Source organism: Phoxinus phoxinus, assembly GCF_949152265.1.
Source record: "Phoxinus phoxinus genome assembly, chromosome: 5".
Lineage (NCBI taxonomy): Eukaryota > Metazoa > Chordata > Actinopteri > Cypriniformes > Leuciscidae > Phoxinus > Phoxinus phoxinus.
In genome coordinates this window covers 19145895-19158961 of record NC_136880.1, presented here as the reverse complement: position 1 = coordinate 19158961, position 13067 = coordinate 19145895, and the positions used below count along the sequence as shown (strand labels likewise).

Genomic DNA, 13067 nt, shown 5'->3' with positions numbered 1-13067 from the left:
GTTTTAAACATCGCTGTCAGCGATGGGATGCGAGTATTCAGACTTCAGGGTCTCGTTTTGAATCACGCGGGATTGTTTTAGAATGAGTGCACATGGTATTAATGCGTTTCAGTTTTAATTATTTTAATGTTCGTATCATAATATATAAATGTTAGACATCTCATAGGGTCACGCGTCCCTTGGAATGGATGAGATTGGGTTGTAACGTCGAAAACACGGCAACTCTTTCCACAAGGAACTGTAAGATAAATTCAATCATCTATACAAAAGAGCTTAAAAATTATACAAATTGTTATTTGTCCATATCGCAAGGCGCATAATCAGTGTTGTCATGGTTAATAGTTCTAAAAATGTGTTGAATAGCTAAAATACGCCAATATTACCAAGGCACCTCAAGCATGACTGTTGGGAAAGTGAGGTAGTAACTGTACCATCAATGCATAAAGACGCATGACATGATCGAATCGGTCTCCCTATGCTCCGCTCATTTACTTGAATTTGGTGTCATGCTTTAGTACAGGTCATGATTACAATTTTAAACACCAATTAAAAAATGTATGCTTTACATTGAAAAACAAATTCTATAATTTAGTCACCACCGCACAATGCCGTTTATCTTTCACTGTGATTGTTCTCATAGAGCGTGTCCTAAGGCTAAAGGGCTTGTTTTCTACGTTCAGTTTAGATGAGATTTGGACTTGATAATTGTCTAATTAAGTTCTGCAAGTGACACCAACTGAGCTGTCGATAATGAATTAATTGTTAATAAATGAAACCACTATAAAAAAGGAATATTCTGGGTTAAATACAACCTAAACTCAACAGTTGCTGTCCGGTATGATAGAAAATAATTTTGCTTTGGTATTTAAAAAACAAGAGTTACACACAATGGAAGGCTATAAAGCAATTATTGGTTTGTGTAATTGTCAGTTTTTACGGAGTCCTACACGTGACATGACAAACATATATATATATATATATATATATAACGTGGCCACGAATTAAGAAATCGTTCTCTTCTCATTTCAGTAAATTGTGACGACGTTGAATTAATTCCCTCGTTTTGATTTAACTGAAACAAGGAAACGAATTATTACAACATGCCATGATTTAATAAGTCGAAGGAACAAATTAGTAAAACGTGATGACGTATGAAGTCGTTCGAATTAATTAATTCCTGCCACGATAAATACATAATTTTCCCCGCATGACATGTGCCGACTTTTCTTTTTCTTTCTTTTTTAACCAGTTGAGGGACAAAATGTTCTTTGGTTAATGACAGTATGACATCTTGCGTTTAACTTGTATTTAACCCTTAACATTCAATTTGAATAGCTGTCAACGTTTTTTTTTGTGTGTAGGTCTATGGATATGCAATGGTCAGCTTTAGACTGTATGTTTAAATTGAGATTGTACCACTAGTGATAATGTTTTTTTTGTTGTCGTCTCGTTTCATTATTTGACTAGAGGCAGAGGGCTTATCTAACTGCTGTCCAGACTTGCACTGATTTCAGAATTCAATTATTTTTCTTCAAATAGTTGATGCTTCACTTTCATGGTAATGTCTGTTTTCAAGCCTCTGATTTTCCCTTTGCACAAATTAAATGAATCTAGGAGATAATTATTTTATTAACTTTGCCTTCCCTTATCCTGTCAGCTTTTGATTGTACAGGATGACAGCAGAGACAGGAAGACAAATAAATGGTGTCTAATGTAAAAGTGTTTTTTTTTTTTTCTGCCACCTATTTACTTGTGCAGTGTTGCTCATGATACAACTATGAAATATATAGACATGCGATTTACCGGTATGCTGAATTGAAGAAAAATGAAACTGCAAATAAACACACGACACAATGCTTTTTTTTCTCCATTATATATTTATACTGAACTAAACAGTCACAGAGAGAGAGATAGATAAGATACTGAGATTATGACCAATGGGAGTATAACCAACGACAACAGCGAAACAGGAAGCTGGGTTTTGAAAGACGGACATTAACTGCACAGGCTTTAAAGTACACCACTCACTGCTCTCCACTGGATCTGGTCATTACAGCACTCGTACAAACACATACAGGTAACTACGTTTCACATTTTGCATATTTTTGTAATTAGCCTTTTTTTTTTATTCATCCACAAATCTTGAGGAGAGGGAAGGAGGGAAACATAGTATATTTATAGGACAGTAAAAGCTGGTCCCTCTGCTAAGCAGCTCATTAGCAACGCGTCTCGTAGATTCCGCTGCGTCCAATGTATCGCACCCATTTGATCACATCGTGGTCACTGTAGTTCAGTTTCGACTCGAACACCTTCAGGTAACGCACCTTCAAACCCGAGGGTGCAAACGGAACCTGGGACAGGAAAATAACAGATGAAACAAAAGAAATGTGTGCCAAGTTGTTGACAATTGGATACATCAGACAAACTGAAAGATAAATATATGAAAATATAAAAAAGTAGCTAGTTTTAACATCTAATGTTTGTACCTACCTCCCCCCAAAAAGTGACTGATATTCAAATATTAATTAAAGGTATTGCGGAGGATCTTTCCTACTTTTAGAAAAGACCCGCCCTCTCCAATTTCTATTTGCTCCCGACCGAGAGGGAACGCCTACTAGCAGTGATTTTAAATCGATTTCTCCAAATAGCATGACAAACTTTACCTGTCTAGTAGAATCTTCGCGACTGCGGCATCAGTGGGAAGCCCAACATGTGCTTTTAGCGCACGCCAGCGTGTGAACGGCCTTACGTAAACATATCACCAGAATGATTGACACTTAGGTGGACCAATAGTATACACTACCCACCCGGAAGAAGAAAATCCTCCGCTATACCTTTAATTTAACAGTTATTGAGCTTACAATTAAAAACACTTTAAAGCATGTATTAATTTTAGTTCATGTTAATTTCAACATTTCCTAACACGTTTAAATCAAAAGTTGTATCTGTAAATATTTAATTGACCTGAGCTAGCATGAACTTTTTTATTAACAAAAATTCATAAATGCTGTAAATTAATTTATCGTTGTTAATGTTAGTTAATGCATCAACTAAATGGAACCTTATTGTAGTGTTGCCATATTTGTATTTATTTATTTATTTCTTTATTAGAATAAGTAGGTAAATAGTTTTTTTTATTAATGTTTATAGCTAAATTAAAACAAAAACAAGGTTTTAAAACTGCATCCAAACATGTCCAAATTTTTGTTATATTTTAAAAAAGCACTGCAAACCTGATAAAAATATTCAAAAATCCTTTCTGAATTTCATTCAACCCTGTAACTCAGCTTATTGACCAAAAAAACAAGCTATTTTTATTTATGAGACTTACAAGTTAGAAAATAGATTTTTTTTTAGTTTATAGATTTTTTTTTTAAACAACATCTATATTTATTGCTAAATTAAGTCAGGATTCTAATTTGTATCAAACGTCCGAATTTTAGATACTTTTAAGAGATATTTTATAAAAAGCACAGTGAACCTTGTACAAAATAAAAACATTTTCTGAAAGAACCTCTTTCACTGACCACCGAAAACAAAACCGATTGAAACTCCACTTAATTCAACGCTCACCTCAAAGTTCATGGAAATGGGTGGACGGGCCCACTTCTTCTTATCATTAGTGGGCAGCAGCTCAATCTCAGCACTGATCTGAGACTCCTTCATTCCTGCCATGCGTTTGATCCTGAGCAGAGAGACAGACGGGATGACATGAGTATATACACACAAACACCGAATGCAGAGAAACGTGAAGACGCGGACACTCACTTCCACACGATGGCGTTCTCGCTGGCCTTGTATTTGGCTTTTCCTTTCATGCAGATCACCTGCACTCCACTAGTGTTCAGAGGTGTTGGAATGCGCACCTGTTCAAAACATTCACCACACACACATCACCTGACAAACTCTTTTACAAACAACCTGAAATGTTCTATCTTAAGCGTGTGAAAATGCAATGTTAAGTCTCTACATTCGCTTTTAGCTCACCTCTATTTTCTGTGCCAGGAGTGAGGGCTTGAAATTAGATTTGATGACAACTTTGACCTCCAGCTTTGTGCGTCCAACCTCTCGGACCAGTGGAATGACCCGGAAGGGCAGAATGATGTCCTTAGTGGTGCGATACCTGCACACACAGATCGAGGATGTGTTAAGACAGAATCAGACTCTCGGTGTGAAGACAGACTGAAGCTGAACTAACCTCATGAGCTCATATTCCCCATCAGGAGGGATGAAGCTGATGCTGCGCTCAGAGTCGAACTTGCTGAGACGCACACACTGATGGAAAGTGCAGTCGTCGATGGCTATGGACTGCTTCCCACTGCTGGAGAAACCAAGTTTGATATAAAACATAATTAAGATATTTGGCAAAAGGAGCAAATACTAGAGCAGGGGCGTCCAATCCTGCTCATGGAGGGCCACTGTCCCACAGTTTAGCTCCAACTTGCCTCAACACACCTGCCTGGAAGTGTCCAGTATGCCCAGGAAGCCCTCGGCTGTGTTCGAAATCGCCCCTACACACTCATTCACTAAACACTTGTCCACTTGAAGGAGTGAATGGAAACGAGTGAGTGAATTCGGACACTGGAAGGGCTGCCGCTTTTGTATAGTTTTTGCTTGCTGTTTAATAACCATTTGAAATTATGGCAGCTCCAGAAGTTATGAAAAGATTTATCCTGAACTCTGTCAAGGAAACTAGCATGTATAAACCTTATTTAATAATCATTTTATCCCTCTATGATATTACGCTGTAGCGGGGTTTGGAAAATGGATTGATTAAGCTGCAGGCGCCATCTTCTGGCAAGACGCAGGAATTCATTCAGCATCACCCTCAGTGTATTACTTGATTAGCTGGTGAGATCAAGTGTTTAATTGGGGTTGGAGGTAAACTCTGCAGGACACTGGCCCTCCAGGAGTGAGTAGACACTGCTCTACTAGAATAAACTGTACATAAAATTAAATTATCACTGACAAAATATAAATAAAAATCACTGCTAAAAATGTCCTACTTCTAAAAACTAGGGATGCACTAAAAGTTAATTTAATGTTTCATACTATTACTGTTTTTTCTGATTTTGATTATCAAATAAATGCATTCTTGGTGAGCATAAGAGAAAGAGACTTCTTAAAAATAACCTGCATTTTGCTTTGTTTTGAAATAGTTTTTTAGAATTTAGATGTAAAAATAGTTATGATGGTAAGATTAGTTATCTTAAAGTAATCTTAATTATCAAAACATTTCTTCTGTAACCTGGCATTGAAAAAGAGTAGCGAGATTGAATTGAACAATGTAACTGAATTTAACATTATTGGCCAAATTAGACTGAAACGATAATTAAAAAAATGCTAATATATTAACTAGTATATTACGCATCCCTAGTAAAAACTAAATAAAATAAATAAAACTAGTAATAAGACACTCAGTTGTTCTGTAGATTAACACCACAACTAACATAAAACTGAACACAGAAATGTAAAGATACAATTACCTTCCCCCTAACTCACTTTGGGAGCACAGAGAAAGAGAGACGCAACAAAAACAGACAGCTTCAAAAATCAAAATAAACCACACACTTTACGATTAAACATGTTTTAAAAATTCTGGATTGAGAAACTAAATCCAGACAATGAAACGAACAAAATTTTCAAAGCAAACAAAGAGAGGAGACAGACGAGCAGAACGACTGCATGAAATTGAAGCACTTTGAAACCTTTTCCCAGCAGCCTCATCAGTAGTTCCTCCCTTCCCCTGTTTGTCAATGACGATTTTGTCATTCATGCCAAACTTGCATTCAGGCATTCCACTCAGGTAGCTCTTCATCACCACACGACCGGAGACGTGAGCGCTCAGGACTTGACCTGTCAGGGTGACACACAGTAGCATGTGAATGGTTTGACACTAAGGCCTCGTTACACTGCTGGCATTTTAAAATCGTGGCGCTCCCATTGAAAACAATTGGAAAAATACGCTAGCGTCTGAAAGAAATGCTTTGGTGGACACATGGCCTAATAACTGAAGCACACAGTCATGAGACCTCCGTTAATGCGGTCTTACCCTGAGGAGACATGAGCAGGTTGACACTCTCCAGCACATCCAGGAAGAGCTCGTTGCGACGGTACTTGATGCCTTCACGACGCCAACCGATCTGACCAGTCACCTGGCTGGTGATCTGAGACTGCTCCTCCTTAGTCTGAGGACAATAATGCACCACCAAAGACAGTTAGGAAGGTCACAGACTATTTCAAAATGTGGTTTAAATACGTTTAGGGGCCACTAGCATGTAATGTAATCTGAGAAAAACTTAATATATATATATATATAAAAAAAAAATTAAAAAAAAAAAGTGTACACATACCTGATGCTGCAGTCAGACACGTCCAGAAAAGCAAGGGGGGAAAAGAGAAACGGTTTATATTAGAATCTGCATAGATAACATGAACAGGGCTAAAAACCAGGGCCCACGACCAGTGTCTTTCAGGACAAGTTGATGGAACGGTCACTTGCTCAACTGAGCTAGTTTAGCAACAATGGAAGTAAGCTTTTTCTGTGTTTATTAGCGGCTGTAGGTAAATATAACTAGAAAAATAAAGCGCAGTAAATGGTAAAACTATTTTCACTACAAACCAGTGCGTTTATAATTACAACGATACATAAAAATAATATGATGAGAAATACCCGTTTGAAATAACTCCATATGCTGTTTTGTACACCTAAAAATAATGAAGCAAACGACACTGGAAGTGTACAAGTTACAACAAATTGTTGTAGTACTGCAAGATGGCGCCACCCTTGCTACAAACGAGATAACAAAACATCCTTTTTTTTTTTTAATGGCATCACTTATTATATAATTTTTTACGAAATGACTGACTGCTTCATTTTCACTTTCAAGTTACAAATGGCCACACCCACTTCTACATTAAAAAAGGTGATTATGTATCATGTACAAGCATATTTACATATAGGTTGTGCTGGGGACAGTGAAAATGTTGGAAAGACAAGCAGAAATCCGAACTACCGTCCCTGACTTAGAGGACGTCCAGAAAGGGAGGTTCCCAATCTCAATTCTGGAGTCACATTGGTGTTTAAAAATAGAAATAGTGATTGGTTTATCTTTTGGCACACTCTGCTGCAGCTCAAATAATACTACAATATCTTAAGCCCCTTTTTGAACTCAACAACCGATATAAACAAACAAAATACATTTTAATTTTGATATTCTCCTTGAAAAATCATGCCACACAAATCCTACAGTAACATTATTCAATTATGCTGAATATGTATGTCATTCATATGAACATCAAAAATATGTAACTAGTAAAAGAGCCTTTTCTTGCCTGGCCTTTGATGCCCTGCTGGGTAATAAAAGTCTTCAGTGCTCCTGTCTCGGAGTTCTGTGGGTATCCAAAGTCCAGGATCTCTGCGCACACACACACACACACACACACACACACACAGACATGAATGAATCATTATTCTGGAATGAACCACTCAATGCTCCAAGAACTGTTTTAAACAGACTTTGTCTCCATTGGTTTTATTTAGGCAACCTTTTATTATTTCAGCCGGAGGACAATGTTTTCTGGGCAGCTCATGGTTTAAGATGCACCTTACCGCCAACAGTGGATGACTGCCAGGAAAGCATGCCATTTAGAGGAGGGCGAGTTTGGTTTGAGGTAATGCGGTTAACACCGGCACATGGAGGATCAGATATAACAGAGAACAGTGTCAGGAAATTACTCCCATGTTTCTGAACCAGCCTTACCATCCAGCAACTCGTAGATAAGCACGAAGTTGTTCTTGATATTCTCCTCACTGATCTTCCCAAAGTAGGCCGTCATGACGTCACACATCTTGTAGAGGAACTCGAACACCATTGCAGCGTTGACATTCTGCTTGGTGACCGCAGCCAGCCAGATGTTGGAGCGTTTGACGTGGAAGAAGCTGGTGCGGGCGATGTTGGTGACAGGAGAGCGCACCTGCTGACGGGCGTGGATCACGTTCACACGGAACGCGTCCACAGCGTTGCGCCTGTGGAGGAGGATAAGGACGTGAGGTCAAGGTAGAGATAATGGAGTTGGGCAGGAAGAGTGAGCACATGGTCACCATCTGCCTGTAAACCCTTTAAGACGAGCACTCATTTTATCTGCGAACAATGCATTAAAGACTTGACTGGATGTTCCCTGTTGACCCAAACCTTCATGAACCTCAAGATAAGTTACAAGGTCCCGTAGACAAAATGCTCTCGCCTGTCTAAAACAAACAAGTGTGAACTTCTTTTGAAGAGAACTATACAGTCCAATAAAATAAAATTTCCTTTTTGTCTTTGCGATTTCATTTCTTTTTACATTTATTCATTTAGCAGACGCTTTTATCCAAAGCGACTTACAAATGAGAATATAAGCAATTAAACTAGCAGTAGGACAACAGCATGTAAGTGCTATGACCCTTCGCAGTTCAATCTAATGCAATACATTTTTATTTTATATCTTTTTTAAATCATCTGCTGTAACTGATAAAAAAATAAAGGCCAAAATGAATGTAAGTATAAGGTTGTTTCATGTAGACCTGCACCCGACACAACAAGATGATGGCCGAGTGCGGGTGGTAGTGTGTGTTTGCGCGAGGGTTGGTGGAGAATAAAACGATTTGCGTGACTCCCGCAAAAATCGAAATATCTTAAACATCTAAAAACAAATAAACTGTTATTCATCTATTGAACAAAAGCAACAAGGACAACTAAAATAATATAAAAACAATTTACAGGCACAAGCATAGGCAGAATTTATATTGCAGCGTTGTGCAATGTAGCCAATCACAGGTGTGTGTGTGTGTGTGTGTGTGTGTGTGTGTGTGTGTGTGTTGATTTCTTGAACGCAATGGCCAATCAGATGCATTTAAGATAGAATCCCCTCACCGCTCAAAACGTCTGAGCTTTTGTTCAGTGCTAAATTCACCATGCTGGTGAATCCAATGATTATATAGCTAACAAACTAACTGTAGTAGACATTATGAAAGATTCTTTGTGAAGTCAGTTTCATTTCTAATAACGGAGCTTTGTCAGATCGCGATGAACTGAGATGTCAGCTTTTAGGGATTATTAACGGAGCGCACTTTGTGCACATTCTGGCATGCCAAACCATGCACGCAGTAGCCTACGCTTGCTTTTATGTTCAATTAACAGTGGTTTGTGAATCTTGATGCTTTGATAAATAATTTATCAGGAGCATTTATGCTGGGATGTGTAGGTTGTGGCTAGGAGACACGTAACTTGAAATGATTTCATGGACACAAAAAAAACAATTTATACTTTTATGTGGGGTTTTGCGGGGCGGGAGGGGGACAAAATATGAATGGCGCCGGCGGGAGAGGGAGAAGGTAACATATTTTTGCGGGAGTGGGACAGAATCCTGCAGGAGCTGGCGGGAACAGGACTGAAAAATCTGTCCCATGATGGACATAATTTATCAAAATATCCAACATACACAAACCCAAAAAATTACCAACATTGAGTCATCTCATGCCTGAGTGCAGTCAAAAGAAAAGGGCATTATGGTAAACCTGCTGTGGTGCAATTACATATCCTCACAATATTCGATTGACTGAAGTATGTCAGGTGACATGCTTGAAGTAGAGCTGGGCAATACATGATATACATCTATGAATATTTATAATGGTATGGATGATTAACAAACAAATGGTTATTATTACACCGTTCTACAAGATTTTCTTTTTGGTCATAAACCCAAGTTTCCCGAACACCATTTAAGAAGTATGAAGGTTTCATGCCCACTACTAGTGGCATAACTTGTGAGAATATTGTTTGAGAACATGTCAATAGTTTTTTAATTTTTTTATTTACTTTAAAAGTTTCCTTAATTTATACAAATCAGTATTTTTGAATTGTTTAATTATATCAGTTGAAAACACTAAATCAAGGTAAAATGTACAAGGAAGTCTGTTATTTTTTAATGGTTATAATATCGATAGATAGATAGATAGATAGAAAGATAGATAGATAGATAGATAGATAGATAGATAGATAGATAGATAGATAGATAGATAGATAGATAGATAGATAGATAGATAGATAGATAAAAAGGTTAAGATGTATCAAGGCTTAGAAGGCATGTTTTAGCTATATTGCCCAACCCTAGATTGGGTTGACTGGTGACATGCGTCAGAGTGATTGGTTGGTTGGTTGTTGTTGGGGTCTAAAAAAAAACATGCCTGGTCATTGGTTGTAGTAGGATCGCTTACCTAGTGCTACAGTAGCCACAATGAACATGGAGAAAAACAGTACAAAGGACAAAGAGCATGAGGGGAATGATGACAAGGAAAAAGGAGAAAGACAAAGATGGGCTGCATGTGTAAATGGACAACAGTAATGCAAAAACACACCAAATTAAATCCTTAGGAGAACATTTGATCTGGGGTTCTATGGAAAGCCAAAAAAAAAAAAACTTCCCCATTTATGGTTTAAATGAAAAATGTAATTTAGTTTGTCAAGATGGAATGGGGCAATATTTCCTGTTTTCGAACATCCTGTCATCTTTCCTCTTCGCTAACAGGATAACCCCAATGGTATGGAGTTTAAACCCTGCTGAGCACGCATGATGAAAATAAGACCAGTGTTTTTTTACACCAACCAACAAAAAAAAAATGTATTCTAATATTTCTAATAGCAAAAATAAATAGATTAGGTGTTTGTCTGTGTTGCTATGCATGTGTTCTATGCAGTTTTTAGTGGTTGTGTTTTCTGGATGGCTGTTTCCTGGCCCGCCCCCAGATGGTTTTGAAAAACCTAGAAAACGATCGACCTGCATTCTCTCTAACATACTCGATCTAGTCTTTGAAATCAGAATAAAATATAAATCAAAAGATACTATATATTGTTCGAACTTCGATGAAAATGATTGGACTGAAAGACTATCCTAGTATTCAGACTCTGTATGAGCAATGCATGTTAAATTAGGCTAAAATGATTTTAAGTGACCCATCTCATGTACTCTACCCCTCTTATGAACTCTTACCGTCTGGAAGAAGGTACAGAACTCTCCGTTATAAACGGAAGAGGTTTAAAATCTCTTTTGCACCCGTATCAATTAGACTGTTGAACATGAGTTAGTGAAACCTATTTATTTTTATGTGTATGGAGTGTATGAATATTTTTTATTTATTTTTTATGCATCAGGTTTTGGTGAAATGCTGGCTATGGAGTCCATTACTAATTTCACTATGAGGGACAATAAAGTATATTTAATTTCATATTTCAGAAGCAGTTTTAAGAGCATTTTCCACCCATGATGAACTCACTCACCCTATATCATCGCGGTAGACGCGGGAGATCAGCACCTCCCCTTTATGGTTATAGATGAACAGTCCTCCAATCATGGTGGCTGTCCCTCAGACCTCACATTCCATGGTGGGCTGTAACTTCTATAATACACAGGACAATGAAAATGAACATGAAGCTCACTGACTGTCTGATAGAAGAGCTCTGTGGGACCTTGATAAGATATGAGAGGCATTCAGCCCAACAAGTGAGACTAGATAAAGCAGCCAGGATGGTTTACTCTCAACAGTTTGTGTTTCGGTGACAAACCCAATAATATAGTTTAGGAGATAAAAAGACTTACTGACTATAAAACAAATCCCCCAAGTTAAAAGTACATATTTGATCATTGACAGATAAAGCTTCAAAAAAGGTGTTTAAAAAAAAAACTGATGTAATGCATATTTTTGAGTCATGAGCGATGTGTTTAAACAAGTTTCAGTTGTTAAATACCTTTTCAAAGTGTTTAATTTAATTTTTTTAATGGTTTTATGTCAGGTGGTACAACCAAATAGTTGTATGTGTATATATATATATATATATATATATATATATATATACATACACTGTAGTTGAACCACCTGACATGAAAAGTGTACCAACCTACCCATACTTAAAATGATCAGTTTTTACCAGTATTTGAGAGAGATCTACAAATTGTTTCACTCTGTCACAAGTAGGATCAGTTGGGCTCCTCTGGATGATGCATTATCATAAACTGTTTTTACATCGTAATAAAAGAGCCATGTTTGCAGTTGTGCCACCCTGACATTTGAGAATATATAAATTACTGGACAAAGGTTTTTCAATGATCTCAACAGCTTTACAACTATTGATATTTATAAAAATGTGTTTATATGAAAGGTTTCAAACCTAAAATGATGCCATATTATTTAGTTTTTAATTTTGCATTATTAAGAAACCATTTCAAATTAATTTGTTCGGGCAGTTGCACAACCTGACATTTTGGGGGTTTAAGATAACACACAACATAAAATAATATGTATTATTTAAATGCACTAAAAATGTATTCAAACTAAATAGGTTTTAAATTAAAAGGGAAATAATGCACCTGCACTAATATATGCACGTCATGTCATTGACCCTAATCACAATATACTGAAAACTGAATGAGAATATGGCGCATGGCAACAGACAAAATCACCCATTTTTCAATCACAAAACACGAGATTGTGTAAATGTATAAGTGTTTGTTCGACAAACATTGTAAAGGCAAATGCTGTTGGTATTCACTCAATGTACAGGCGCTGAACAGGAAGTGTCCGTCCTGTGTGGATAATCGCGGCGTAATTACTACAAGATGTCTGCCAACTGAGAGGCATGTTCTATTCAATGTTCGTGTTTTAAAATCGTCAACCGCGCGTCCTTCATCTCGTACCTTATATTAATTATTCAAAATGCACGAAGAGTCATCAATAGTAAGGGAGCTGGTGAACTGCTCTGTTCCTTCCCTCGAGACATGTATCGAAATTTCGCGGAACACTTCGATGATAAAAACCATTCTTCCAGGCTAAAATACAAACAGATTCTGTCCTTGGGTATTTCCAGTAAAAATATGTGACCATACCTACTTAATGTCCGCACGAATAGGCGCGGAATGGACCGTTCCCTCTCCGACCGTGGTATTTTTTTTGGATCTAAAGGATTAGCGGGACACTAGCAGCAATCCCTCCCTTGGCCAGGAAGTCAGCTGACAGCGTTGACAGTGCGCAT

The 13067-nt window shown here is 37.5% G+C and overlaps 1 protein-coding gene across 1 annotated transcript; it reads right to left on the bottom strand.

Moving 5' to 3' along the window:
* Positions 1-1865: 1865 nt before the first annotated feature.
* Positions 1866-13067, bottom strand: ap2m1a (adaptor related protein complex 2 subunit mu 1a). Its single transcript, XM_079614116.1, is given in 12 exon segments — positions 1866-2351; positions 3574-3685; positions 3769-3866; positions 3988-4123; positions 4199-4321; positions 5709-5856; positions 6053-6188; positions 7298-7305; positions 7308-7418; positions 7764-8029; positions 11319-11437; positions 12922-13067. Coding segments are annotated over 11 exon segments (1347 nt in total). The 5' UTR covers positions 11393-11437; positions 12922-13067; the 3' UTR covers positions 1866-2216.